General features: G+C 49.8%; 14 protein-coding genes across 14 annotated transcripts; 8 read left to right on the top strand and 6 right to left on the bottom strand.

Annotated features, from left to right (window-relative positions):
- Nucleotides 1-537: 537 nt before the first annotated feature.
- Nucleotides 538-1,935, top strand: N7500_010648 (uncharacterized protein; the record flags this gene model as incomplete). The annotated part of the gene is made up of 3 exons (XM_056681786.1): nucleotides 538-696; nucleotides 750-1,291; nucleotides 1,356-1,935. 3 exons carry the CDS (start codon nucleotides 538-540, stop codon nucleotides 1,933-1,935), a joined length of 1,281 nt encoding a protein of 426 aa, XP_056527195.1.
- A 1,361-nt stretch (nucleotides 1,936-3,296) lies between these two features.
- N7500_010647 (Zn(II)2Cys6 transcription factor domain-containing protein) lies at nucleotides 3,297-4,872 on the top strand (the record flags this gene model as incomplete). Its single annotated transcript, XM_056681785.1, has 2 exons — nucleotides 3,297-4,224; nucleotides 4,385-4,872. 2 exons carry the CDS (start codon nucleotides 3,297-3,299, stop codon nucleotides 4,870-4,872), a joined length of 1,416 nt encoding a protein of 471 aa, XP_056527194.1.
- Nucleotides 4,873-4,934: 62 nt separating this feature from the next.
- Nucleotides 4,935-7,217, bottom strand: N7500_010646 (flavin-containing monooxygenase; the record flags this gene model as incomplete). Its single annotated transcript, XM_056681784.1, has 10 exons — nucleotides 4,935-5,327; nucleotides 5,406-5,556; nucleotides 5,632-5,761; nucleotides 5,817-5,853; nucleotides 5,908-6,272; nucleotides 6,322-6,468; nucleotides 6,518-6,610; nucleotides 6,663-6,865; nucleotides 6,950-6,985; nucleotides 7,054-7,217. 10 exons carry the CDS (start codon nucleotides 7,215-7,217, stop codon nucleotides 4,935-4,937), a joined length of 1,719 nt encoding a protein of 572 aa, XP_056527193.1.
- A 342-nt stretch (nucleotides 7,218-7,559) lies between these two features.
- Nucleotides 7,560-8,369, top strand: N7500_010645 (DUF3237 domain-containing protein; the record flags this gene model as incomplete). The annotated part of the gene is made up of 5 exons (XM_056681783.1): nucleotides 7,560-7,610; nucleotides 7,668-7,695; nucleotides 7,755-7,980; nucleotides 8,029-8,141; nucleotides 8,218-8,369. 5 exons carry the CDS (start codon nucleotides 7,560-7,562, stop codon nucleotides 8,367-8,369), a joined length of 570 nt encoding a protein of 189 aa, XP_056527192.1.
- Nucleotides 8,370-8,523: 154 nt separating this feature from the next.
- On the bottom strand, nucleotides 8,524-10,245 carry N7500_010644 (FAD-binding oxidoreductase; the record flags this gene model as incomplete). Its single annotated transcript, XM_056681782.1, has 5 exons — nucleotides 8,524-8,776; nucleotides 8,856-9,232; nucleotides 9,290-9,678; nucleotides 9,740-9,956; nucleotides 10,006-10,245. The coding sequence occupies 5 exons, from the start codon at nucleotides 10,243-10,245 to the stop codon at nucleotides 8,524-8,526; spliced, it is 1,476 nt and encodes a 491-aa protein (XP_056527191.1).
- A 1,412-nt stretch (nucleotides 10,246-11,657) lies between these two features.
- Nucleotides 11,658-13,033, top strand: N7500_010643 (SDR family oxidoreductase; the record flags this gene model as incomplete). The annotated part of the gene is made up of 8 exons (XM_056681781.1): nucleotides 11,658-11,692; nucleotides 11,755-11,807; nucleotides 11,864-12,032; nucleotides 12,169-12,350; nucleotides 12,414-12,486; nucleotides 12,563-12,683; nucleotides 12,749-12,889; nucleotides 13,007-13,033. 8 exons carry the CDS (start codon nucleotides 11,658-11,660, stop codon nucleotides 13,031-13,033), a joined length of 801 nt encoding a protein of 266 aa, XP_056527190.1.
- A 317-nt stretch (nucleotides 13,034-13,350) lies between these two features.
- Nucleotides 13,351-14,481, bottom strand: N7500_010642 (short-chain dehydrogenase/reductase; the record flags this gene model as incomplete). The annotated part of the gene is made up of 2 exons (XM_056681780.1): nucleotides 13,351-13,501; nucleotides 13,556-14,481. The coding sequence occupies 2 exons, from the start codon at nucleotides 14,479-14,481 to the stop codon at nucleotides 13,351-13,353; spliced, it is 1,077 nt and encodes a 358-aa protein (XP_056527189.1).
- A 653-nt stretch (nucleotides 14,482-15,134) lies between these two features.
- On the top strand, nucleotides 15,135-16,620 carry N7500_010641 (aromatic prenyltransferase; the record flags this gene model as incomplete). Its single annotated transcript, XM_056681779.1, has 3 exons — nucleotides 15,135-15,359; nucleotides 15,408-15,958; nucleotides 16,020-16,620. Coding segments are annotated over 3 exons (1,377 nt in total), but the record flags the coding sequence as incomplete, so codon positions are not given.
- A 1,909-nt stretch (nucleotides 16,621-18,529) lies between these two features.
- On the top strand, nucleotides 18,530-19,696 carry N7500_010640 (TauD/TfdA dioxygenase family protein; the record flags this gene model as incomplete). Its single annotated transcript, XM_056681778.1, has 2 exons — nucleotides 18,530-19,523; nucleotides 19,575-19,696. 2 exons carry the CDS (start codon nucleotides 18,530-18,532, stop codon nucleotides 19,694-19,696), a joined length of 1,116 nt encoding a protein of 371 aa, XP_056527187.1.
- Nucleotides 19,697-19,897: 201 nt separating this feature from the next.
- On the bottom strand, nucleotides 19,898-24,233 carry N7500_010639 (putative non-repetitive nucleoporin; the record flags this gene model as incomplete). Its single annotated transcript, XM_056681777.1, has 4 exons — nucleotides 19,898-20,509; nucleotides 20,599-21,377; nucleotides 21,449-23,908; nucleotides 23,957-24,233. 4 exons carry the CDS (start codon nucleotides 24,231-24,233, stop codon nucleotides 19,898-19,900), a joined length of 4,128 nt encoding a protein of 1,375 aa, XP_056527186.1.
- Nucleotides 24,234-24,522: 289 nt separating this feature from the next.
- N7500_010638 (uncharacterized protein) lies at nucleotides 24,523-25,113 on the top strand (the record flags this gene model as incomplete). The annotated part of the gene is made up of 2 exons (XM_056681776.1): nucleotides 24,523-24,662; nucleotides 24,714-25,113. The coding sequence occupies 2 exons, from the start codon at nucleotides 24,523-24,525 to the stop codon at nucleotides 25,111-25,113; spliced, it is 540 nt and encodes a 179-aa protein (XP_056527185.1).
- Nucleotides 25,114-25,243: 130 nt separating this feature from the next.
- On the bottom strand, nucleotides 25,244-26,083 carry N7500_010637 (Chaperone endoplasmic reticulum protein-folding; the record flags this gene model as incomplete). Its single annotated transcript, XM_056681775.1, has 3 exons — nucleotides 25,244-25,758; nucleotides 25,808-25,922; nucleotides 25,985-26,083. 3 exons carry the CDS (start codon nucleotides 26,081-26,083, stop codon nucleotides 25,244-25,246), a joined length of 729 nt encoding a protein of 242 aa, XP_056527184.1.
- A 576-nt stretch (nucleotides 26,084-26,659) lies between these two features.
- Nucleotides 26,660-27,397, top strand: N7500_010636 (5-formyltetrahydrofolate cyclo-ligase; the record flags this gene model as incomplete). Its single annotated transcript, XM_056681774.1, has 3 exons — nucleotides 26,660-26,717; nucleotides 26,801-27,226; nucleotides 27,282-27,397. The coding sequence occupies 3 exons, from the start codon at nucleotides 26,660-26,662 to the stop codon at nucleotides 27,395-27,397; spliced, it is 600 nt and encodes a 199-aa protein (XP_056527183.1).
- Nucleotides 27,398-27,431: 34 nt separating this feature from the next.
- On the bottom strand, nucleotides 27,432-27,815 carry N7500_010635 (small nuclear ribonucleoprotein E; the record flags this gene model as incomplete). Its single annotated transcript, XM_056681773.1, has 3 exons — nucleotides 27,432-27,481; nucleotides 27,535-27,625; nucleotides 27,693-27,815. The coding sequence occupies 3 exons, from the start codon at nucleotides 27,813-27,815 to the stop codon at nucleotides 27,432-27,434; spliced, it is 264 nt and encodes an 87-aa protein (XP_056527182.1).
- Nucleotides 27,816-27,822: the final 7 nt, after the last annotated feature.

Raw genomic sequence — 27,822 nt, 5'->3', positions numbered from 1 at the left:
CCTGTCTCTGCCCTGTAGCTACCGCGGCACGACAAATGGGCCTTTTCATCCCAATCAGTCTGCCCTGGATGCCGACGTTACCGGCATGCCCGCATGCTGTCAGGGTATACGAGGTAGGGCTGGATTGCGCTCCCCGGGAAGGCATTACATACTGTAGACTCTAGCTAGAGTGTTATTCTGGTCGGATATCAGTAGTTGTCTTTTTGTTAAGACTTTGAACAGGACATGGTCCAGAGCCCATGGTCCTGAGACATCCCCGGGTACGCGATATCGCCGAGGAGCCGTTTAGTCGCTGGCCAGTGTCGTAGAAGGCAGGGATCATGAAAAGCCGCCCCCAGTATCCTGTGCTAAGATGACAGATCGAAGCAAAACCTGGATCCCCGGTTGCCCGGGCTTCGAATTCATGGTGGTCTTCTTAACGTGTACTAATATAATAAATGCAGCACTCGGCTCCAGGACGGAAATAGATGCGATTCTCCTTAGCTCCAATTCTACATAGCAATGACTACTTTACAGAAAACGCCTCTCGCCCCTACCATGGTCTGGACCAGGCTATCGCAATGGCTTCCTCCGCGCAACACCGATACCGACTACTGGTGGAAGCTGACGGGGTTACATCTGGCTAAAATGCTCGAAGCGGCAGGATACAGCGCTGATGAGCAGTTGGACGCCCTTCTCTTCCACTACCATTGGATTGTCAGCTTCTACAGGATTCCCCCGCCTTGTAGCGTGGTGCTAATCCTTACTAGGTCCCATACCTAGGCCCGTCCCCGGGGCCCAACAGCAGCGTTCAGTGGAAGTCGCTGCTCGGAGTGGAGGGCTCGCCCATCGAATACTCCTGGAAGTGGAACACGCCGTCCGGCAGCAAGCCGGATGTCCGGTATACCATGGAAGCGATTTCGCCCTTCTCAGGAACGTCGTTGGATCCACTGAACCAGCAAGCGACAATCGAGATGTTACACCGCATTGCGTCCGTCGTGTCCTCGGTTGATCTCACCTGGACCAACCACTTCCTTGCTACGCTGTTCGACCACGACCGCGCTAAATATGCCCAGGAGGCAGCAGCTGGCACGCACTTCGCGACGAGCATTGTCGTCGCAGCTGAGTGGTTGCCTCGAGGACTCAGCCTGAAGACGTACTTCGTGCCGCGTCGTCTCGGTCAGAAAGACGGGATGTTGCCTTTGGCGGAGTGGGAAGAATCTCTGGCGCTGCTGGCGCCGACGTGCCCTGCGAGGGCTGCCATGCATGAGTTCCTCAGCACGAGCCCCGAGGGCAGTGCGCTGAACCCATAGTGAGAGCTCCCCCGCCCCTGCACCCTTTGATTAGGATTACGTTCTAACGGCTGCGGCCAATAGCATGCTTGCCGTCGACAATGTTGTGCCGGAGAAATCGCGGCTGAAGTTCTACTTCCAAACACCACACACTAGCTTCGCGTCCGTCCGCGAGATCATGACGCTCGGGGGCCGCATCCCCGTCGTCGAATCACACCTGCAGGACCTTCGCAGCCTGCTCCTCGCAATAAATGGCCTAGACACCGACTTTGCAGACGATCAGGAAGTTCCCTGTCCCGAGCAGTACGACCCATCCGCCATAGACAACTTCGTTGAGCTCCCGATCCTGCTATCAGGATATCTATACTACTTCGACATTGCGCCAGGGCCCGCACTGCCTAGCATAAAGCTCTACAACCCCGTGCGGCGGTACGGACCGGACGACCGTGCACTGGCAGACGGCATTATGCAGTGGATGGATGCTCACGGACGGGGGGCGTTCTGCGCGCAGTACAGCGCCATGTTGGAGGACCTAACGCAGCACCGCAATCTGGCGGACGGCAAGGGGATGCAGACGTACGTCAGCTGTTTAATTAAGGCTGACGGCGAGCTGGATATTACCACGTATATCGGGCCAGAGGCTTTTGATGCTGTACGGTCGTAACTACCAGCTGAAGCTGAAGAGCTAAATAGTTTTCTCCAGTCAATTGAGGACTTGCTGTCCGCTGAATTTATTTCCTCTAGCTTCTTCAGTATTCCTGAAGGTGCCGAATCCCTGTGTTCAAGAATTCGTCAGCGCATTATTATCCCATGTCAGATAAGTTACTATACACTTCGTATGGTGCTCCCTTCAGCCCTAGATCGACGTAGTCCCCCCACTCACAATACTAGCCCTTTATCCTCTCCCCTCACTTCTTGATTCTTGTATACTACATTAGCATCTTTGACACTTTACACCATAGATTCTCTCGCTTTGATGCCGAACCCTTCCCTAACCTACCGAGGCACCGCTAGAACCACATACTTTGATAAGAATCATATCTTCTATCTTTTCATCAATGAATTAGTCCTAGGAGCTGAGATGCAATGATTACAGATCAATAACAAGCAGTTTTCTGACTGCCAATATGATCATGTATGGGCCTAGAGGGGGGGGGCTGAGGGCTTGGCGGTAATCCAACCCATAGACGACATTTGGCGAGGTCTATACAGAAGTTCTGTCGCTTACACCTTCACCATCACGGATTCCTTCCGGTCATGCAACCGAGAATGGTGATAATGCTTTTTTGAGATCCCCTGGGCCAATGGCTCGCTCACCGAGACGCACTACATGACTAGCTAGCCTCGAAAGTCCTGCATGTGTCCGTATTCGATCCCTGTCTCCGACGGGGCATAGCGCTCAGGGTCGATTTCATCAGATTCGGGCCCGGATGCCTATCTTGGCCTGACAGAAAAGCGAGGGTGCCTGAATACCCGAATTACCATTACCGAGACCTGAATCAGCAAAGTACTTTTTACTTCCAAAATGAAGCCGTTCGACCCAATAAAAACGGAAATATCAGACTGTCAAAGAAAGTAGAGATATCCCTTGTATAGAATCTCAAGCTTGATGGTTGACACGAAGCCTCTACGAAAGGAGAGATATTCCCATTTGTTGAAGATTTGAAGCTGATCTTTGACTTGATGTGTGACACTTGTAAACCCCCAAGAAAATGGAGATATCTCCATTTGTATTGGGTCAAAGGCTTCATTGCCGAGGGCAGCGGGACTAGTTGTTCCGTGCCGGCAATATTAAAATACACTGTATGTGAATGCATTAAAACAATCAATATTCCGCCCCCAATCTGATGAAAACGACCCTGAGCGCTGTGCGCCGTCCCACCCTGTCGGCATCGTTGATTAGCGGTTCCCCAAGCTGCCACATTAAATCATGCCAGGATGTCCCAGTTTTCACTCTCTGTCAGTATCTCTCTTCTTGTTTCACTCCGCCCACGGAGGATTAAGGCAATTGCAATTGTACCGGTAATGGCTGACCGCAGAGCAGTCCGGCTCCGGGCGTCCTGCGACGCCTGCAACGAGGCCAAGGTGCGCTGCAATAAAGTAAAGCCTCGCTGTGCACGCTGCGACAAGCAGAGTCTCCCATGTATGTACGGTCTATCGCGTCGCAGCCACAAAGATGCTCCACGGATCGGGGCGTTGCAGGACCCAGCAGCAGTTGCAGCGGCAGCGGCAGCGGCAGAAGCAGAAGCAGAAGCAGAAGCAGAAGCAGAAGCAGAAGCAGAAGCAGCATTCTGCGCACCCCCGCCCAGCAATCCCAGTCACAGTCACAATCACTGTCACTGTCACGCGCCACCTCGTACTTCAGGGACTACTTCGCCCACGACAATACCAGGATTCTCACGCCGGGAGCTCGCTCAGCCGGATGGCGGCCCCTTTGCCTCGCCCGGCATGCCTTTGTTAGGACTAGGATCTTTGCCTTTCCACACTGATGCCTCGCATGTTCTCGATCTGTGCATTGACCACTTTCACGCCCAAGATAACGACGCCATGGACCTCGATACAGCGCTGAAGTCTATGGGAGATATGTTTCCTATGGCTATGAACGACACTCCTTATCAATGGCAGAACATCCCCAGCGGCAATCCCACTGCAGAGCCCGTGTCCTCTCCGGGTATAGATGCTAGCGGGACCTGGGACCCCCTGGTTAGTGAGCCCCAGCACGGAAATGGAGGTGCAGCAGCGGACTTCACCATCCTCAAAGACACGTCAACACCACATGCATGTAGCTGTTTATCGGAGGTGCTCAAGCAGCTCACTTCTATGCCGCTGAGTGCCTCAGACGAGGACAGCATGGCCTCATTTGACATCCAGCTATCCCGGCTCAGACGTGCCGTGAAAGTAGCAGAAGCCTGCATCGGCTGCAGTTGCATCGCGCGAGATGAAATGACTATCTGTATGCCTTTAGCTTTTTCTTTTACTCTCCTTTATACCGACGCATGACCAGGATAAAGAGCACATAGCATGCACGGTCCCGCTGCTATCTCTCATGCTCTTTAATCTCTCTTGTATAAGCACCCTTAGCTAACATGCTACCTCCTGGTGGTGTCTGGCAGTATTAAATAGTATCCTCATCGGCTGCGCCCTGCAAGACTTCGAGAAGACTCTCTCAAAATTGCGCCTCGACACAACGCAGCGAGCCAGCTACAACAACGGCGACAGTAGCCTGCCTGCAAGCCAGCAGCAGCAGCACGACATCTTTAAGGCTACCAGTAGTACCAATACCAATACTGTACCCCCAAAGCTCTCGTGGGGCGTGCTCCAAATCGAACCAGACGAGGAAGAAGAACTGAAAGAACATATGTGGCTGCTGCAATTCCGAAAGCTTGGCCGTGTGTTGAACGTGTTTAGCTCTTCCTTAGACCTTCTTCGCAGTGCAGGCTCACATAGTGCCAGTGGCTCGTCCACGCATGCCACGGCCTGTCGGTGTATCCATATGTGGCTGGTGCAGAAGGCACAGCGTATAAGCAGCCGTTACGAGCGCGAGCACGATACATCTAGACCTCCCTCGTCGATGGACGCTTTTCATTCAATCAAAGAATAGTGAGATAGAGATAGAGAATGAGAATGAGAATGAGACCCCTTTCACTCCAATGGCTGTTCAAGCTACTCAAGCTCCCACGGCTCGTCGCGGATCCTACAAAACGGCGACATATCAACATCCTCCCCCCTTTCCCTCCTCATCTCCAAAAGCGTCCTCCCATCCCCCAAAAATTCCCACATATTGCCCTCATCCCGCCGCACAATCTCAAAGTCCTCAAACCGCGGCGCCCGTAGCGTCTTGATCATATGCAGCATACTCCCGCTCCAGATCTGGATCTTCCCTTTGTACTTCATCCACGATTTGCAGTCCTCTGTCCAGACTGAGTTCTTTGCGTGCCAAGCATCCACATGTCGCCGCCATTGGCTTGTCGCGTCTTGCCTTGGGGTTAGCGAGTGCAGGTTCTCGAGACTTATTTTTGCGGCGCATTGGAGCGCGTATTCGGCTTGGATCTCGTGCTGTGTTGTATTTGTATATATTAGTATGCATGCAAGCCCCAAGCCTCCTTTACGGCATGACGAAGAGTACAGGCATACCGTGATCAGGAGAGACCCCTGTGCCCAATTCCCCGTGGGCCCCGCGATGAAGAAGAAATTCGGGAAATTCGGCGTCGCCATACTGAGGTAAATATTCGGTTGCTCTTCCCATTCCTCGTGCATTGTGCGGCCGGCCTTTCCGGTTACTTTGCTACGGGGTGTTAGCTGATGAAGTGGAAATAGATGCAGGTGGCGTTTGGGTTAGGAGACGAGACGAGAGACGTACAAGTGTGGCGCGAAGGCGATTTCAAAGCCCGTGGCACAGACAATCAGGTCGAACTCATGGTGTTCACCGTCTGTCATCTGGATCCCTGTTTCAGTGAAGTGGGCGATTTCCGTGGTGACCACGAGGGCATCTGAGATAGCATTAGCTATTGGTCGCTTCCGCTGAGGAAGAAAGAGAGGCCTCACGGTCTTGAACGAGAGCCTTAGCCAAGCCATCGGCTGGCTAGATATCCTGAGTATCAGCTCCGCTTAATACACAGGGCGAGAACACACCTACTGTCGGTCTCCGACACCCCGGGGAAAAGTCGGGCGTGAACAGCTTCACCAGATCGTCCCGATCTCCAAACTGCTGTCTTACCAGTTCTCTGATCATAGGCTTTGTGGACTCGTGGAGCGGGTGCTGTCGAAGGAAAATCGGAAAACGCTCTTGCATGACCCCATCCACGGCCTTACGGTACTTGAGGAACCTTTCAGGGTCAGTCCGGAACAGCGTCTTCTCATCCTCGGTGTACAAATGCTTCCCTGCTGGAGCTGGCTTGGCTGACTTCTCTGGGTCATCGGGGAATACGCGCAGGTCTTGGAATGCTGCTGGGGGGACGATCCATTGCGTGGATCGGATGAATACGGTCAGTGAAGATGAGCCTTCGCAATCGTTAGGATAGGAGTAACAATTTATAGATAGGGAGCATACCTTTCACTAGCTCTGGCACTACCTGGACACCACTAGATCCAACTCCAATGACAGCAACCCGCTTGTCTTTCCAGTCAATCGCCGGATCCCAGTTCGCCGTGTGTGTGATAACGCCCTTGTACGTCTCGCGGCCCTTGATATCGGGCCCTAACCTTCATCAGTCAGTCGATTCTGTAAATTGAAGGTATTGTTATACATCTCCACTTATTCAGCAGCCCCGACCCGTTTATCAGGACGTGGCATCGATCCAGGTATGTCGTTCCGTTTTTGCGTCTTAACTCTAACTCCCCTATTACAGGTTAACTCTGTGCCTGATTAATCGCAGAGAGTAGTGAACGTACATTCTCCATTCGCATCCAGCCATGTTGCACTGATAACAGTTGTTTCAAACTGCACATACCGTTCGAGATCATACTTCTTAGAGAAATCCACAAAGTAGTCCTGGATCTGGTCGCCGTAGGAATAGTATCCGTTCCACTCGGGATTCGGCTCAAAGGTAAAGTTGTACGAGTGCGATGGGACATCGCATCCGATACCGGGGTATCTGAGAACGCAAGGTCAGAAACAGGGGGTTCTTGTATCAGGATCGGCCTTGGTAGTTTCAAGGGCAGGGGCAGAGAGAGCAAACCGGTTCTCAAACCACGTGCCGCCAACGGCTGCATTTCTAAAGAAGGTTAGATACTCGGTCAGCACTGACTTATCATACTGATGACCATAGCCACGCAAACGCACTTCTCGTAAAGCACAAGCTCGCAATGCGGTAGCATCTTGCGGGCTTTGTATGCGGTGATTAGCCCTGCCGGCCCAGCGCCGACATGCGCAATCCTGATGGGGCGTGGCTCCGAGTGGTACCGCTCAAACGCCCTAGCTCTCGGAGGTGGAGAATTGGAGCCCATGATGGTGGTGGTGGTAGTGAGGTTGAGGAACTTTGAGTGGTGATCAGCAATACTACAATGGAATGTGCCAACGCAAAAAGAAAAGCGCCCGTAGTACTTACTGGCTATACTTGTATTGTAAAATCAGAGCCTCGGCAAACAAGCTCGGTGACAATCTAATGATAATCCCTTCTATTGCCAGGGATCGTGCCCATTCTTTCACTCGAACTATGCCCTAGCAGGCTTGATACCCGAATCCCCGCGGTCACCGAACTGACAGTCAACTTCAACTGTTTAAATGAGACATCAGCAATTTGCTGATGAGTTCTCTTGTCCTGCATATCCAACTGAATCCCATCTACCATGTCGCACCGATCCGGGTTCCCCACGCTGCGCCCAGCGTATATCCTCAAGGTATCACCCATAACCCTAATTAGCGCCCATAACAGCTGATCCTCGCTATGTTCTCAGTTACTCGTAGGTGAAGGCAACCCCGTCGGTATGACCCCCAGTAGATATCATAACAGTAGCCTAGCTAACACCGCACCAACTCCCCAGGCCCCGTCCAATCCGGCTCTGAATTCATCCATTATGTGATTAGTCCCTCCCTGTCTCGAGCGTCATATACGGCACTAATCTATCCCCAGGCAACTCCCGACGGCACAATTGCCACAGTCCCCGGCTTCACGCCCGAAGTCAACGCGCGGATTCTGTTTGCCGGCGACTGGCTGTATTTTGACGCCGACAAGCAACATGTGCGGATGAATGTAAAGGGGGTTGCTCGGTAGGTTCTATTTACTACCCCTCAGGTACGTAGCTAACAGCAGAAAAGTACTCTAGAAGGCGAAGGGATCAACTTCTCATACTCGGGTGTTTCCAAAGTCTCGCCTGAGTTGGAGGGCATTTTCGGTGGTCAGCCGCAGACAGTTCCGTTTGGGTTGTCAAGTGAGTCCGCTCCTCCCTGAATTTTACATACTCAATGTATAGAAAACGAGGATACGATGCTAATTGTACATGGTAGCCATGAACACGCATTTTGAAGTCGGAAGCGGTCGACTGAAGGAGCTGGAAAACTCGACGTGGATTGGGAACGGGCGATTTCTACACGAAGACGGCAAAGTGCTTGTCGAAGTCCGTATTGCGCAGGTTGTTGCGAGCGAGGATATGTATTGAGTTGAGGCTTTTCTACTTGTAATTGCACAGCACAACTAGCCGATGATATAGGGTTATATATTTAAATAGTCTGCGAAGAGTTAAGATGACATAGGTCTATACCTTCTATGGTATATCTCCAACTACCTCCCCACAAAGTCCAACTTTCAAACTATCAAACAGGCGTTGTCGCCAGCCCATGGAAGAACCCAAAGAGATTCTCAGGATCCCACGTACTCTTCAACTCCCGCAACCGCGGCACATACTCCCCAAACATCTGCGACAGAGTTTCATCGCCATGCGCATAGTTCACATATGTCGCGAGACCGTCGTAGCCCGAGGTCGCCGCAAATGCCGCGCGCACCGCCTCGCCGGTTTTGATGCCTGCTTGGTGTGTGTCTGTCGTGGCCCAGACAAACGACATAAGCCTGTGAGTAATTAGTTAGCTACCCACGCATGGCATATAACTGACTAATAGAGAAACGAAGAGAGAGAATAGAAACATACGTATAACCCAACGCATCACGCCACGGATACGGCGTACTCCCAACCGGAATAGCCTCGACAGCATGGGGCGCGAAAATCTCCAGCTCAACTGAGCTCCCACGACCATCGGGGAACTCGGCAAAGAAGTCGGTCAAGAGTTGGAAGACGGTCTGGTACGTAGAGGAGGACAGAGTACGGTAATTCACGCCGTAGCCGGATATAGCTACCGGATTGCAGATTGTGTTGCCGAGGCCGAGGAGCGCGACGTAGGGTAGCTCGTTGTATCTCACTGTGGTACTGATGGAGGTGAGGACTGGGTTTAGGTCTAGGATGGGCTGGATCAGTTCGCGGCCGCGGGCTTCGGGGCCGAGGTAGACCCAGCCTGCGATAATTTGGGGCTGCAGAGGTTAGTCAGTGTCCCCCCGAGTTAACTAGGTGGCGATGTCAGTGCTTACCTCATTGATTGTGTCGTTGTATGTTAAAATGGTGATAGTGGACAGTTCGGCTGGAATAGTGCCCTGGAGGTCCTGCAGGATGTCGAAGTAGGAGGCATTGGCAGACGCTGGGAGGATGAAGTCCGCGCTAAATATCTGGCCGCCGTTGGTTGGTTCGTGAAGCCTGTATGTAGCAGAAGTGATGATGCCGAAGTTGGGAGCAGCACCGCGAATAGCCCAAAATAAGTCTGAGTGCGAGTTCTCTGAGACATTGATAATCTTGCCCTTGGCTGTCACCAGGCGGACTGACAGGAGACTGTCTATCAAGAGTCCATTAACACCTTGGAAACGACCGATACCACCACCGCCTGTTACGCCGACCATGCCAGGGCAACTGCAAGTTCCAATGGCTGTGAAGAGAGGAAAAGTCAGCTTGCTGAGGGTCTGTAGGTTGTATACAAGGTCACTGACGCATCTGATACCCAGCTTCATAAACCTCATCAACCATCTCGCGGAATATTGTGCCACCACCAACAGTCAGGGTTCCGGCCTTGTCATCAATCTCAACGCTGTTGAGCGCGCGCAAGTCAATGGCTAGGCCATTTTGGAGGTCTTCCACGGTCACGCTTGTGGAATGACGGCCACCGGTGGCGAGGAAGGGGAAATCAATAGACCTGGCTATTCTGACCTGGCCATCAGTCAGTCAATGTATTGGCCATGATTATGAGTATACTTACCGCTCTCGCGACGTCTTTCTCCGTCGCAGGTGTAATGGCCACCGAGTATCCAGGCCCGTTGGCGTTGTTCCAGCGCTCAGTCGCCTCCACAAAGGCAGAGGTGTTGGGGAAGGTTATAGTAGTCCGCGCATCCCAAGTATTAGTCGAGTTGGTGAAGGCCGAATAAACAGGATGGGGAGCGGCCGCAACAGCGTGCAACCACAAACAGACGCCGATTAAAGCAGTAGAACTGAAATGCATCTTTGGATAGGGGGTTTTGATATCAGATAATCTATTACAATAATCTAAGGCCACCTAGCTCTTATATACAGTGGTTTTGCATGAGTATTTGACCTAATTCGGTCTGGGCCCACATATACTGCGCGGCAGAATCTGCGGAACTTCAAGTCAATTTCAAGAGCTGGTATACGAAGGGGCATAGCGGCCAGTGATAAACTGCATTTTGTCATTGCCTGATGTTCGACGGGCAGAAATTTCAAATACCTGAATTACTAGTACAGATCCCCTTCCCCTTGTAAGCTAGGTGTTTGCGCATTCGCACTAAAGTAGAGGTCGGAATCGATTGGCTCGATAATTGCGTCGTGTGGTTAGACCTCGACAAGTCCTATAGGACTCATCCCATAGGACCATCCCATAGGACCATCCCATAGGACTGTATAGGATTTAAATAGTAGTAAGTAGATAGATATTATAAGATATATTTATATTCGTAGTATATATTTGATATTTTTTCTAATAACTGTATTTTTTGATTGATATTTTATCATCTCTATTTTATTCTCATATTATTAGAATTATAGTAACCTAGCTTAGTTCTTCTAGTTCGCAGAAATTATTAATATGATAGAGTTCATTAGGAAATGAGTATTAAACATATCAAGTAATCTTCTTAAGACCTAGGGGAACCTACTTAGGTAGGCGCTAAGGGTAGGGCCCGTCTATAGGTATACCTATAGTGGGTATTACCCGCTTATAAAAGGCCTATAGGTAATCCCCACCGGCCCGTCCATAGGCGATCTCGCAGTCTATAAATACAAATATAGATACTTAGGTAGGAAGGTGGGTATACAGTATGTGATATTAGGCGGCGGAGAAGGCGGTTTAGAATTCAGGCAACTACCCCCAATTTGGATGAAGATTGACAAATTGTCGGCCATTTATCACCGGCCGCTATGCCCCCTCGTAGGTTAGAATAGCATGATTCATCCTATGCTCTTTACAATACACTGTATAGGGCGGTGTAGATATAAATCCTGAGCTCGTCCGAATTAGGAAGTAAAATCTCCAAAATTACTCATTCACTGTTTGGCCGCTATACTCCGTCGTACATATCCCGCTCCCGACCCAATCGACGGCATTGCAATCCCGGGTTCCCGGGTTCCCGATATGTAGGATCTGGAATAGACGTGTCGATGTGCAGCGATCCTGTTTGTGAGTGCCGTGTCGGGTATCTGCCCAGTCGCCGATCCAATGCCTCTGCTACTCCAGTTCAGGTCAGTGGCTATCGGCATCAGAATCCATAGGTCTATCTTTTCCCCGTCTGTGGGAAAAAACTTGATTGCGTGCCCATAGTGTATTGTAAATATCGTTGATCTCCGACCTGATTCCAATCCTGACACCTCCAGCCCCTCTGAATAAGAGAACAAGAAGCAATGCAGAAACACACCCCATCTGTCCTTATAACCGGGTAAGGAGTCAGTCCTGATCTCCTCCATATTGACTTCGGTGGCTCATCGCTTTGTTATCCAGTTGTGGAAAAGGTGGAATCGGACATGCTCTTGCTGTCGAGTTCCAGAACCAGGGTACCCTCGCCAACCAGTCCACGAGACCATCTAATGCTAACAATAAAATCTACAAGGCTTTTTGGTTTTCACAACCTTGTTAGCTCACGAGCCCCGGGACCATCTTACCGGTATCGGGATTACAGCGCTTAGCGCTGACGTGACGAACGACGATGATATTCGGTCGTTGCGAGAGTCCATTTCCGACAAGACGGGCGGTCGATTGGATATACTGGTAAACAATGCGTAAGTACCAGACTGATCCCTGCCTTTCTTTATCTGCTATATAGTATGTACTGACGAGGCAGTGGGATTTGTAAGTAACGAGCGCGCCCTGCGACTGGAATAGCCTCTAGAGGCTCTCCAGAGAATCACTGACAAGAAATATAGGCTACACCATGACCGGAATAGACACGGATGTGAAAGAGGTCGAGAAGATGTTTGGTGTGAATGTCTTCGGCCCAATGAGGATGGTGCATATTTTCCACCCGCTGCTTATTCGCGCACAGGGGAAAATAGTCAATATTGGGAGTGTTGGGGGGATTGTGCCCTATGTTTACGGGTGTAAGCTTAGGCTCCTACTCCCTGCGCCGATAGGGAAAATATTGACTGACTGGGCGTGGGCAGCAAGCTACAATGCGACGAAGGCAGCGCTGCATCATTGGGGAAATACACTGAGGGTTGAGTTGAAGCCGCTTGGGTAAGTGACAAGGCCTATCTCCTGGCGTTTGCCGGGTTTATTTGTATGTATCGTATACCTAACCAACGTTCCTAAGCGTCGAGGTGGTCAATATCATTTCTGGTGAAATAAGTACCAACATCCTAAAGCGCGACCAGAGTCGGCGATTACCTGATGATTCATTCTATCGGCCTCTCGCACGGGAATTTGAGAATCATGTCAGTAGGACACCTAGTGGGTTTCACTCTATCGAGTCCTCTGTTGAATACCGCACTGACTGGAGGAAGAAACTACAACGCCCCATGAGTATGCGATGTCCGTTGTGGCGGAAGTGACAAAACGAAATCCGCGGATTTGGTTCTGGACCGGAGCTACTTCTAGTCTGGTCTGGTTTGGAGACACGTTTTTACCAAGATGGATATGGGTAAGAAGCCTCTAAGTGGACTTGGGCGAGGCTAACTAGGGATATAGGACTGGGCCTTTACTCGAGAGTTCAACCTGGCTAAATTATCGAAACCCCAGGGATTAACATCACGTCTAGTGTGATGAGAACGAATACACCGTCTAGTTCATTTCCACTTCTCCTGGAAGACAGTAAGTAGGACATTATGATGGAGACGTGGGGCCGGTTTGGTTGTTTAGAGGCCCTGAGAGGAAACTCGACTTCTATGATCCGTACACAATAAAGGTGTCGAATAGTATTGTATTGAAGTTAATAAGCCTCTCAAAGATGTAGTAATTGGTGGTCTTGCAAGTCTGAATGCTGATCTTGCTCTGAACCGTGTCTGATATAAAGTCGGGGTAATTTAATGGACACGTATCTGTGTTATCATCAATTGAACTGAGAGAGTATCTTGCTATATCGATGTTTAAGACTCGAAAAAACTAAGCGCGAGCATCTGGACCTTGTTGACCAGGAGAAATCGACGACTGAACCAGAGGCTCACGCTGCTCCAAAAGGTCCATCAAATCCTTCCACAATTTCTTCTGTGCCTTTGCGCCTTCATCGCTTCGTACAAATGATGACAGAGCTAAGCTGCGGTCCTTATTAGCCAAAACTTCTTGCCTTTACTCCGTACAGACCACTTACTCGTCGATTTTCGAGTCATTAAGATACCGTCCGTGGCTTTCAGGCCAAGGAACAATCGCCGCAACAAGTGTGCGACCACCAACCTCTGCCGTCCGCGCAGTGGCCTTCTTGAGCAGATTCAGTGCGACACGCGTGGTCCCTTTGATATTATCTATCAGACCAGACTCGCAGTAGCCTGGAGTGAATGTGTTGACGATGATGTCCGAAGGCTTGACATGAACTGCCATCTCCCTAGTGAGTAGAATCACCATCAACTTCGTGATCATGTAGCTAGTATCTTTGATCAGCATTGAGATTACGCGAGCAAACACGACAGGGGTTTTCACTAACCGCTCGTCCATCCTTGCCCTTTCCGGGTCGCTGAGCACCTCGAATGGGTTTTCTTCTTTCCACTCCGGCAACCCGTACATGACATGTCGATCCGACGAGACGAAACTGATTCGTGCCCGAGCGTTGTGGCTTCTCTCAGCCGATGCTCTCAGAATAGGCAGTAACAGGAACGACAGAAAAAAAGTATTGATCACGTTGACTACAAGATGGCTTTCCAAAAAGCCGTCCGCGAGGTAAAACTCATGTGTGTACATTCCGGCGTTCAGCAGCACTCCGTCTAGTCGATCCAGCTTGTTCATGCGCGCTGCAAAAGCCTTCACAGACGAATGCGATGCCATATCTAGTTCTTCTACCTGGATGATGCCGGGATGGCCAGTCGTCGACTTTTTAAGCTCTGCTGCGGCATCCTCTCCTCTTTTCGTTGAGCGGACGGCAAGCACGACACGTCTGGCATTTAATCGGAGCAGATGGCGAGCAGCCTCCAGGCCTATGCCTCTATTAGCTCCAGTGATGATTATGGTTTGGCCGGTGAAGTCGTAAGTGGGGACAGGCGGAGTGACGAAGAGCTGGGAGTACAGAAAAGAAAGAACTGACATTGTTGATTTCCAGGTCAGACTCTTCAATCGGGGAGGGATTGATCGAGTCGAGACTATTATCAATGAACTTCCAACTAGTCATCTTTCACCGGGTTCCCGACGTCAAGGCTCGGGCATTGCAAGCCACCCCGTCCAACAGCGCTGAAGGATTGGCAGTATTCAACTGTTATCGCCCTTACACAACAGCCTTGCCTGGAGTCAGACCTAACAGCTGGATCTTCGATTTTCTTCCATGCTTGTTGTTGCCTCGTTGCGTGGCTGGCGAACTGAATAACAAACCAGGGGAAGGGTGGGCTTGCGACACTCTGAAATTGCGTCGAGTGAGTCAAGAGGAGGTCTCAAAGCGGTTTGTTTGGAGATTCCATAGTCAGCAGATCCTCTGTCAGTTACAAGCGACCGACCTGAGGTTTACGCGGCGGGTTAGTAGGCATTCAGAAATATAGTGATGGTGTCAGATGCTGAATTGGTATCTGGCTGCTTTCGAGTCTGATAGATCTGGGACTTGGGTTCAATAATGTTTTAAGAAAACCTTGGTCAATCCTATTGTGTCAGTCTCCGCCATCTTGATTCTCACGGAGTTCCCGATCCCCAGAATGATGCCCGTAGATATCCCCGAGTCCCGTAGTTATTTTATACACGCCGTTTGCTCCAGCATGGCTCAAGACGAATCACCTCTCAATAACATGAATGGGCAGGCAGTGAAAAAAGCAACCTCGTCCCCCGTGTGGGATGCAGTCTCGAAGTGGCTGGCAGTCACCAACCCGGATATGGAATACTGGTGGAAGCTGACCGGCCCACATATATCCCATATGATGCAAGCGGCTGGCTATACCAGCGACGCACAGTATAACGCGCTACTATTTCATTACCAGTGGATCGTAAGTTGACCACCTGCAATCAATGCTGTTGTTTAACTAACCAGCCAGGTTCCCAATCTGGGTCCCGCGCCCATACATGGTAGTCGGCCGCAATGGAAGTCTTTACTCGGCAACGAGGGCTCGCCGATCGAGTACTCCTGGGAGTGGAACACGGCCACAGGCAGGCCTGAAGTCCGTTCCCGGATTGAGGTTATTGGCCCATACGCCGGGCGCCCTTTAGACCCTCTCAATCAGGTCGGGTCCCTGGAACTGCTGCATCGACTCCAAGAGGCCGTACCGACAGTCGATCTGACCTACACAAATCATTTCCTTGCGACGCTTTTTGACCACGACCGTGGCAAGTATGCACAGGAAGCCGCCAATGGCGTCAGGTTTACCAGTACCGTCTTTTTAGCCCCCGAATGGCCGTGGCGTGGAAGCGGTTTCAATATCAAGACTTATTTCCTGCCTCGTATGGTGGGCGGGACTGTCAACGCTAAAGGTCTCACGCTCACGCAGTGGGAGGATTCACTTAAGCAGATAGACCCCACCAATGAGGCACGTCAAGCCATGTTCGATTTCCTCGCCAACGACCCAGAAGGGCAATATCTTGTTCCCTAGTAAGTCATCGCACCGTATCAGTAGCCTCGAGCCTATTATTAAGCATATTTCACGATACAGTATGCTAGCTGTGGACAACGTAAAGCCATCAAGATCCTGCCTCCGGCTGTACTTCATTGCATCGCACAGCAGCTTTGCATCTGTGCGCCGCATCATGAGCCTGGGTGGCAGGATGCAAGTTCCTGAACCGCATCTCCAAGAGCTGCGTGCGCTCATCTGTGCCGTCTCGGGTCTGGATCCGAATTTTCCTGAATATCAAGAAACTCCATTCATCACGAACAGCCACTACAACACGGCGACGAAGGACAACTTCCGCGACCTACCAGAGATTCTCCATAGCTATATTTACTCTTTCGATATCGCACCGGGCAAAACCGTGCCGGATGTCGAATTCTATACCCCTGTTCGGGGCTATGGCCCTGACGACTGCAGCTTGGCAGCGAATTTGATAAATTGGATGGAGGAACGTGGCCGTGGGAAGTATGCAGAGGAGTACCTTGGTATGCTGGAGTATCTGAGCCAGGATGGTAGGCTGAAATACGGCAAGGGTGCCCAAACTTATATCAGTGCTCTCATTAAGCACGATGGGGAGTTGGATGTTACCTCATATCTTGGGCCTACGGTGGCGGATACTTCGCAGGGGATACCACGCCGCAGGAGAGGTATGCACCGGCGGAGCGACAGCCACTGATTTTTAATCCTGGAGTAGCAATATATGGCATGGCCAGCTAGAGGCTAGCTGACTACCCTTGACAGTGTCAACCTCTAGATAACCTACTGCTTCAACACCGGAATCAGAATCAGTCAGCCCTATTAAAGTCATATTGAGTGCCCTATTTTGATTCTAACTACTTGATGGACTGCTTTCTCTCGAATACTTGGGCCAGCTTCTCGGCTAGATTGGGAGAATTGGACCTTCGTATTCGTGTGGTTGAGTACAAGTCGATCCGGCTGTGGCTAATGTCATAACTAATGCCATACGGTTGGGCGGCAGAATCCCCCCCATGAGGAATGGTAGTAGCATTATATCGTTATCTGTATCTGTATGCTTGACCTTACTAGCAGTGATCTCTCGGATATTTGGGAAGGCGACCACCTCACATTTAGCTATCGTCCTTGCTAGTGACTTTCTACATCAATTTACCTCTATATCCTACCTGTAACAGCTAATGGAACAGGAATCCCTCAATTCCTCATCCTGTGCACCGGTGCCTGGTATGAGACCAGTTTATAACTATGATTGAATTTCTATTCTATAACTCTGTCTATTACAAAAAAAAAGCATACTTGATATAACCTAAGAGGTTACGAGATATCACCCCTGTACAACCAGGGAAGATAAGTCTAGAAGTTAGGATCGAATATAGAGACTAAGTCTAGGTTCAGTAGGGGTTAGGGTTTAAGGTTTAGAGGGTTCCTCTTAGGGACTTCAAAAGGGGTTAATATCGATTAGGTTGACTAGAGTAGGAAGGTTATTTCTTCCTAACTAATTATAAGGTAAATTTTACTTTGATACGATGAGATTATTCAAAAAGTAAAGAAAACGACTAAGGCTGGTCGAGACCCCCGAGGTCTTTATACCTCGGTTTCTACCTAGAGATCGCGGATAAGGTTGATCCGGTCCCTGGGATCTATACCGTCACCACGGCTAACCCAAAGCATAAGGTGGCAGTAAACATTCTCCGTGGGCTTTGGTGCACGTGACACCGAGACCGTTCATGAGTGAACGGCCGTTTCTGGCCTCCCTGTGCTTATTTGTAGTCCAAATAGTCTGTGTCATATATAGATTATATAGCAGACATCTCACCGCTCATCTTATGGCCTGACTTCGGGGAGCTTCTCGATTTCTCGATTTTTCTAGACAAAGGACCCCAAATCTGACTAGCATATTACATCATTGGATAAGGTAGGCATGCATACTAGGTACTTCGAGGTTCGATAGGTCTAAGAGTATATACATCGGAAAGTAGACCGCAAGATCGGTATGCCCTAATTAGCTCAGGACAAGTATTCTTTTTTTAATTTTTTTTTTATTCTTTTCCTGATTCTTTTCCGTTTGCTCCGTTTCTTTAATTTCCCCTTTCTCCTTAGAACTTCCTAACTCGTTCTACTTGCGCCGAGGAACGGAAACCCTATGCCGAATCATAATCTCCGTATGCATAGATCATGGTAGATAATGCAATTGCTATTCGGCCTGCATCATGCCTTATCTTCGAAGTATTCACATTCCATAGCGGTGTAAAATAGATATAGAAAAGGGAGAAGAAAAAAAAAAAAGTGGGCGAACGGTTAGTGGGACTATAGGGGGATTTGCAGTGGATAAGTGGATTTGACATGGATTGACATGGATTGACTGGACTGAATTTCCTCATTTTACTGAATTTACTGAATTTGCTGGATTTGCTGGATTTCCGATTTTCTCTTTTCTGACCGCTGTTCAGCTACCACTCGGAGATGAAGGGAATCGACTAGTGTTTTACCTGGAAGAGTAGAACAGATATAAAGACATTCCCATTCCCCCCCCCTTGTTCATCTTTCCTTTCAGAGACTCCACACTAGACATCTATACAATGCCTTCCTCAGCCCCCGTTCGGCCTAAACATCAAAAAGAAGAACCCATCAGTTATGATATCAACATCCCTTACGTCGATGTAGACAAACAATCTAAGATCTCAACCAAATACCCCCAATACCTGCCTTCCTGGGACCCCATCTGGTTCGATCCCCTTCAACCGTTCAAATATGAAGATCCAGCCTTGCGCGTCCGCAACAAATCAAAACCCAATCTCTTGCCTCCATCCGCCAAGGTGTCCCATATCCAGCCAAGTCTAGGAACGATCGTGGAAAATGTCCAACTCTCCTCTCTATCCGCCGCCGGAAGAGATGAACTCGCCCTTCTCATCACAGAGCGCAAAGTGGTCGCTTTTCCAGATCAGGACCTTATCGATGCCGGCCCTGATGCCCAGGAATCCTTCATGCGCCACTTTGGTAAACCAAACTACCAGCCCGTCTCCGGTTCGATGACAGATCACCCGGCGTTCCATATCATTCATCGCGACGGAAACCGAGATGAAATCACTCGTTTTTTGCAGCAACGCACGACCACGACCCTCTGGCATCAGGATGTTAGCTATGAAATCCAGCCCCCTGGTTATGTCATGCTCGGACTCTTGCAGGGTCCGGAAGTCGGTGGGGATACCGTCTTCGCGGCTACAGATCTCGCCTATAAACGTCTTTCACCTGCGGTCACGACTTTCTTGGATGGATTGAAGGTGACGCATTCTTCGGCGAAGATGATTGGTCATGCTCGCTTGACGGGTGGCTTGGTCAGGAAAGATCCCGTTGATACGGTTCATCCGCTTATCCGCGTCCATCCCGTTACCGGTGAGAAGTGTATGTTCTTAAATGGGGAATTTATCACCAGAATTCATGGTCTGAAGGATTCCGAGACCAAATGGGTGTTGGATTTCCTGATGAATCATCTGGTGACCGGTCACGATTTCCAGGTTCGGGTACGTTGGCAACCGAGGACAATTGTGATGTTTGATAATCGGTCAACTATTCGTGAGTGTTTTTTTTTTTTCTCTTTTTGAAATTCGATGCTAATCATCTCAGACTCGGCTATTGTGGATTACTTGGATGATGATTACGGTGCCAAGGCTCGTCATATCTTCCGGTTGATTGCACTGGGGGAAAAGCCCATTCCAGTGTATGATGAAGTTGATGAGTTCGAATAAACTGCATAATGTGATAGAATGGGCGGTGTTTCGGGGTTGACTATAGATCTTGAATTTGGAGTTTTATTTAATAAAGATTCATTGCAATGCTTGGAAATTTGTAGGAAAAAAAAAGTGTAGAACATTGTTCGTTTTCATTACCCTCACGCCTTAAGAGTACAAAACCCAGACCCATCCTCAAAAATGTCAAAATCTTCATCTTTACCGTAGAATGTCATCGATCCGTGACCGCAAGTCATGAGCAACCTCCAACTGCTCCCCACTAATGACACCGCTCTGTTGCAGGATCAGCAGCATCTCAGAAACCCGCTCGGCAACGACATCCGAGCCGAAAACCATACCACCCAGGCGCACGGTCTCATGGAACCAGCCACTCAGCAGGTACAGTAGATCATGTGCGATAAACCGGCGGTTTGACCCGTGGAAGGGCGCCTCGTCGGTGTAGTACATCGTCTCCAGCACCGCGTACAGGGATTCGTGCGCCACACCAAGATCGATAAATAGATCCACCACCCAGGTTGCCGGGCCGACATTGCGCTGGAACTCTAATGCATACCGCTCCAGCATAGGGACGAGCTCACGAATGGGGAAAATGGTTTCAGACATCCGTAGGCGACTGCCGAGGCTGCGGACCTTGTCGATCACCGCTTCGTAAGGTTGCGGTGAGCCATGTTGAACGGTGGCGTCATGGACCCCCTGGATCAGATGTTGCCAAGTTGACTTCACATCGGCCGCATTGCGATGGTCGGCTTGGTAGAAAATTTGGAGACAAATATCATGGTAGCTGGCGGAGTCGGCGTATTTATTGAATAACTAGACATATATGTTAGTATCGTAATTTTTTTAGATCAGATCCACAGGAAAAAGGTTTTCCCCTCTCAAGGAGGGCGACGGAGACTTACTGTACTAATGTCCATCACTGGTCCATCGACTTCGCGCAAAATTTCGGGTTTCCGCTCCGGAAGAATTCGCTCGTCATCCTTGAGTCTTTGAAGTAGGTCATCCTGAATATTGGCCACATCAATGAGGTTCGAAATCTCTTGCAGTAGTCGCTGCCGTGACTGACGCCCGACGTCCGGTGTGAAAATCGAAGCATTGGCACGGGCTTGACCAAGGTACTCAATACGACGGCTGAGTGGCAACACGAAAGCACTATTGGCCAGATGAAATTGAACCTGTGCAGTCTCGAAGAATCGTTGGGACTGGGCATAGAACCGCCAAAGCAGATCAGCATGGCCCAGATCATCGTTTGATTTGCGCTGGAGGTAGGTAACCACAAATGGCGATTGAGTCTGCAGCAAGCGGTCGTTCCAGCCCTGCTCAAGGTACCAATCGTACAAACTTGTCAGGAACACCTCATCGGTGGAATCGGAAATGACGCCATAGGCCTCGTTCTGGCGTTTGGCGATAGTGGTCAGCTGGCCATCAACGAGACCGGGATCAGATGCAGCCAATCTGTCAACTGCAAGCACGACTTTGAAGATGAGGTCGTAGCACTGCTTGCGGAAATAGAAGTACTCCTTGCGGGGGTCCTGGGTAGGTGTGAGCGTCAGCTGGCGCTGGGATCCATAGGGAATAAGGGGGATAAGCACCTGTTCGGGACGCTGATCCATGATCCAGGAATACGCAAGATTTGACTTGTCGGACCGGGCAGCAACATTGAGGGCAAGCTGAATAGCACCTAAAAGAAAGAAGAAGAAAATTGCGAATTAGTATGAGATAGCAAACACTACCAAGGATCACGCAACGAACCTGCAAAGAACTGGTTGGCAATGAAATTGTCTACTGCCGAAACCAGATAATCCATAGGTAGACATTCTGCCACCTGTTGGAAAAGATGCAGACTCTCGTTGAGCAAGTTGCGGCCCAATTCTGTATTAGCACCGGCCTCAGTCGCACGCTTCAACATTTCTTGTGCCTTGAAAATGACCACATCCTCTGTACTGCAGAAGCTGCCACATCGTCGTCGAAGTGCATCAGCCACGGTCTCGACATTGGAGCCCTTGGCGATGTTGCGATTAACAATGCCCTTCACGAGTTCCTTGGCAATGTCATGTCCCTTGCTAGAGCTGAAGAGTTCCTCAAAGGTGAGGCTGAGGAATTTCGCTTTCGACTCAGCTGGCAAAGTGGCCACAATCTCATCAACGCGCTCATCGAATAGAACTAGTATAAATGAGATACCTTCGATGGTATGTGATACCAACTGAACCAGTGAGTGTAGTGCGCGGTGCTCGGCTTGCAGCGCCACTTCTTCTTGCTTGCTGTTGACCCGGGCAAGAGCGTCGGGGCCGTTGAGCCCATCGATAAAGGTCTTGTTCACCTTGAAAAACTCTGCCAGCGAAGAGAGGTCATGCTGGACAGTCTGTAGTTTGCTGGAACTCACGGACGCGGAAACTGATTGTGCGCCATTAGGTCCATTGCCCACTTTCGCAATCTTCTCCTTCCAGATAGACCGCAACAGACGGGCGATGTATAGTGCAATACCCGTGTGCCGAGGAGAGGGCTGCACTGCGTCAAGAACAGACGTTGAACCATCCGCGATAGCATTTTCATTCAAATGGGCTCGACCACCTTGAGTGATAAAGGCCTGGCGGGCTGCCGCCAGAATGTCTGGATCGGTAATTCGGGTCAGTCTTTGGTCGGGGGAAATCTCCATACCCTGGCCACAAGCCACCGCCAGGGCAGTCGCCAGCATTTCGCTCCTTCCATATGTTCTAAGGAAAGTCTGGATTTCTCCAGTCATTCCCTCGTGGGGGCTGCCGCTGTTACGGAGTAAAGCTGCAAAAATATCCACGAGACGACGCCGGCGGATGATATGAACTCCCCCATTAGTCAAGATCGCGATCTCAGCAGCCGGATGGTCGAACTGAACAGCCAGCTCGTTGGTAACCGGCGAGGGCGCCGAAACCAAGCCGATATCCTCTGCCTTGCCTCCCAGGTCAAGGATGATAGCCGACTCAGCGGCTTTACCATTGACTGGACTTTCTTGATATTGAGCGATCCGACCGGAGTCGGGGGTAGAGATGAAAAGGGTATCAATCTTTTGCTGTGGATCCTTTGTAGTAAAACAAAAGAAATAGCCTGGAGAATATCGCTCGGCAAGACGAGTGGGGGAAAGGGTGGTAATCTGACCAGCAGAAGGTGAAATCGTGCCAAGAGGTGAAACGAGTGAGTTGGGAGATGCCACGCCGCTCACTCCGGGGGATATATCGACGGGTGGTGTTTTGACATGCAGTGCTTGCATGCTTGTGGGAGGACTGGTGTTGGATGACGCAGGCGCCCAGCTATTTGAACCAGTGGCGCTGAGGTAGATGCGATATCCTGTCACCGTTGTTGCTACTAGATGATATCGCGACGCTTCTGTGGCTGGCACCGGGCTGATCGACACAATCTTAACTCTGGGGTTGAGGGTTTCATTTGAAGTGATGATGTGCCCGATGTTAGAGTAGATATCCAGAGCGCGCTTGGTGATTGCAAGGGTCAGAGTGCCCTCAGGTCCCATGTGAAATACGCGAATTGTAGAAGCAGAGGAGAGTGTGTAGAGTAGGTTCCGGCTGTCGTCAATTGCCATTTGCACTACATGTTCGGCGGCGCCTTGTGCAAGATTTGTCAAGCTCATCGAAGGCTTAAAAGCCGATAAACGCGAGCTGGTATGGTTGACTCTACCGCAGCGTCCCTGGAACCACCTTTCCTCCTGTTGGTAAGTGACCTCATGCACATCGGTGTCGGACGACCCTCCAAAGAAAATGCGTCCAGTGGATGCTGACGCTGCGAAAACATTGATATCCAAGCCACGGACTGCCACCGACATCCCTGTGTGATACAAAGAAACTTGTCGACCTCCGCTAGGCGTGTTCTCATAGCCCATCCCCAGTAGAATGATCTCCGCTGTCGTCGCAATGACCAGCAAATGGGTGATCGCAGGCAAAAAGACTCCCGGGCGCGGTTTGGTCAGCTTGACGGCGTTTATGCTGTTAGGCTGTTCCTCGAATCCCACCAATTGCGGGTTGGGGTGTGTGAAATCCCAAATATACAACGCATTGTCAATCGCGACCCACGCGTGATTCAATTCAGCAAACAGACCCATGCTGGTCGAAACTTGTGCGCGGTTATATTGATCGAAGATCTGGTCGGGGATGTCGTACATCTTGACTTTTTGGAATGGTGCCCATGATTGAGATACGGGGATGTTGTACTCAGACGAGGAACCCTCTGTTTTCAGTCAGTCTTGTTCGGACAATGGTAGCTGGGGTTGCCTACGAGATAGATAGCTATCAAGGTCTGGGTAACGCGACTCGCTTTGCAAGCTGCTATTGATCGTTCGCGCCCCGCGTTCCTCGGTGCTCACTGTTTGATTTTTGGTTTTCGAGGCTGCTGGAGGAAGCTTTGGCATGGGCGTCTGGGGTTCCGTCTGCAATGGCGACTTGGCAGGGAGAGGCCGCGCTGTAGCTGGCGCCGGGGTCTGGAAGTAAGCCCCAGGAAGGGGTTTCTGCGGCGTCGCCGGAGGAAGATTTGTTGGAAGAGTCGGATACGACATGGCGGCAGTTTAAAGGGAGAAAGGGACGATCCCCCGCTAGAAATCACAAGGAAGCTGCAGTGTATGTCAGATGAGAAAATGAAAGTAAAAGATATGTGGAGGAATGACGATGAGAGAAGGTCTTGGGAGGAGATTGGATTATTCAAGGTCTTTGCGAAAAGCGAGAGTCAACACCTGGGAGCGCACAGACCAATTGAGATCTTCCGCCTTCAAGTTATTGTTGATTGTCTCCCATTCCCATTGATCCCTCAATTGAATTTGTTTCTTATTGTCTCAATTGTGAATCAAAATGTTCCAGCCAATCCGTTTTTCTTCGCGCCTACCAGCCCGTCTGGTGCGGTGGAATTCCACTGGTCCGGTCCTGCCACCCTTGATGGCTACTTTGCGGACTGATCTGAAAACTGCCATGAGAGCCAAAGACACCACAAGGTAGAAATCCTTTCCACTTGTATTTCCAAGGTCCGGCAAGCTTATTATTAGACTGAATGTACTTCGCGCTCTGATCTCCGAGACCAACAACGCCGCCAAAACCGCCTCGCCAATTCAGACAGATATTCAACTCTTGTCGCTGATCCGGAAACGCCTGAATGCTTCTAAGGATGCGGCAAAGGAGTTTGAGGCCGCTGAACGCCCAGATCTGAAGGAGAAGGAGGATGCACAGGTTATGGTATTGGAGGAATATGCTAGTCAGGTCAAGACCCTCCCCATCGCTGAGATCAGGGAAGTGGTTATCAACGAGATCGCTGCTATGATCAATGCCAATACAAAGCCCAACCAAGGGATGGTTCTCAAAGCTCTCTTTGCTGCAGGAGGCCCGCTGGACGGCAAGCCAGTCGACCGGAAAGAAGTTGCTACCGAGGTGAAGAACGCTCTCGCTTGAGTTTACGTTTTACAAGATTGTATATTAGTGTCACAATAGCCCCAGTCAGTGGCATTCAAATCTCATTTATAATTCACAGAAGAAGAAAAAACCGGCTCCCACACTCCTCACCAACGCCAGCCTTAACGGTTTATGAGCAGAAGAAAGCTACTCCTCCAAGAGATGCCATCAGAACACCCAACCACCACCATCGGTCCGGATTGATCAGCTGTTCTCTGGCGGTCAGTTGGAATCCTGCGGTTGGCGATAATTCACGCTTTCGCTTATTCCCTGTTGGGATTGGGTTCAATGTTGTGGTGGGGAGCATCTTTGGTGGCTGATAGGCGAGGAACATGGGGTTGACGACTGAGCCATCAGCCCTGGTCAAATCGAGACGTTTCATGCGATTAAACTTGTCAATATCCACGGAGAATTCCTGTGTACTGTCAGAGCAAGCCAATGGGGAGAGAAATCGAAAGAGGTGTACCTTGAACTCCTCTGTGGTGTTATATCGTGTGTAGTGACCCGACTGCTTCCGACAGGGATCGGATAGTAGCTGACGACCATCGACAGCAATTGGTGTCAATATCAAAGTTCCATTTCCGAACAGAGTATAAGCGCCGTGTTGCCATTGCATTATTCCTCCCGGGCATGATGGGTCGGTGGCTGTTCGATATTAACACAACGTTGAAGTTTATATCCATAGGGTACTGACGATTTGAGATTGCCCGATAGTATGCGGACTCATAATTTCCGTCGTCGTCAAATGAATATGAAATTCCCGTTAGATTGGGCTCGAGCAGCTTGTCGTTGAGCGGATCATAGAATCCCTGTGCACATTAGTCCCAAGTCCCTAGTTGTATACAACACTGTATGTAATAGCTCCACATACTGGACCAGTAAGAACATCACGGGATTTGGTAGTCCATGTTCCAAACAAGTCATTCGCATTTGCCAAAGCGGCTGTGACTAAAAGATAAATGAAAAACATTTTAGTTGACAAAGGGAAAATGTACAGAAAGGGAGTATTTGAAGGGCGCCCTTTATTAGGGTGGAGACATTCATCAAGGCTTTGGAATGAGGGAAAATGATAGTTTATGGTATATTTATAATAAGTTGCTAGTAAGACATGCACTGGTCTTGTAGTGTAGTGGTTATCACTCTGGTTTTTGAACTAATTCGATTAGAAAATTACCAGAAACCCCGGTCCGAATCCGGGCAGGACCTTTCATTCTTTTTTTTTTTTTTGTATGTACTATCTATCTCCATTATCTCACATATCTTGTATATCTTTCTTATTTATATGCTGTCTACCGTCAGTCGTCAGAGAAATAATGGATTTTAAAATTACAAGCTAAAAAGAGAAAAAAGGAAAAAATAAAAAATAAAAACTAGATTGAGATCAATATTCTAATATGACTACGAAAATATATACCAAGGCGGTAAAAAGCATAAACCGCAAGACACTTTCCCACCAGCAACTCCCCTGTGAGTTACCCTGCTTATACTTACCCGTGGGCTTTAAACTCATCTACAACTACTCCGTACCCTAGCAGGTCCTAGCAGGATGGCTCTCCAGGCTGCAAAGCGTGAACTTCGCAAGAGGATGAGCTCAACTCTGCAGAGTCTGCCTGCAACCTCAATAAGTCAACAATGTCAGATTGAATCGCGGCTGAGCTTCGAAATTATATGTACTAACCCGTCCCAGCCAGCACGGCAACGGCCAGGTTTTTGTCACTGCCCGAGTACCAAAATGCCAAAAGCATTGCCGTGTACCTGTCTATGCCAAGCGGGGAACTCTCAACAACCGGGATTGTAAAGGATGCCCTACAACGTGGAAAGAATGTCTACATCCCGTACATTCACACCCAAGATAAAACATCTATCATGGACATGTTCGCCCTCGGATCAATGTCCGAGTTTGAGTCATTACAGCCGGACAAATGGGGAATCCCATCTCTCCGAGCTACGCAAATCGAAGGTCGACTGAACGGATTGACACAGGGCTTGGATCTTATTGTCATGCCCGGGGTGGCCTTTGACCACGGGTTCCGACGACTTGGTCATGGCAAAGGGTATTATGATCATTTTCTAACGCGATACTCAACATTGACCCGCAAAATGCCATTCCTTGGTAAGAGTCCCAGAAAAGAAACGACCCGTTTATCCCCGACTAAACTCCATGATAGTTGCCCTTTCTCTTCAAGACCAATTGCTCTCCGAGGATATTCCTGTGGTGGAGCACGATTGGTTGATAGATGCGATCGTGGTTGGTGATGGTCAATACTTGGACCGCAGGGTGTAGCGCAAATTGAAAATAGAAAAGGAATAGCGAAAATTCAAACGGCTTGGATCAGAGAAACATTGTCTCCCTTGAGGAGGATCTGGCCTGTTGCGCATTAGTTGTGTTTTCATGGACTCCCAGTTTCATCATGTTCGTACCAAGCGGCCGGCGCTTCTCTTCCTCTGTTTTGGTTGCCAGACGCACTTCGACGGCATCGTCAATGACCAGGTTCATGAATTCATCGAAACCCTAGCATAGGTTAGCATAGGTGAGCTTAGATGACAACCAAAACGGCACCCCGTAAAGAAACACATACACGGATCTTCCCCTCTATCCGGAAGGCGAGCTGTTCATACAGCCAGACTGAAACAGTGCTGCGCTTCTGCAGGAGACTGAAAATGAAGTGAATCGGAGCCAACAATGTCTTGCGGCCTGCCATGATGTGC

Source organism: Penicillium coprophilum, assembly GCF_028826855.1.
Source record: "Penicillium coprophilum strain IBT 35676 chromosome Unknown utg000007l_segment0_segment0, whole genome shotgun sequence".
NCBI lineage: Eukaryota > Fungi > Ascomycota > Eurotiomycetes > Eurotiales > Aspergillaceae > Penicillium > Penicillium coprophilum.
This window is presented reverse-complemented; position numbering and strand designations above follow the sequence as displayed.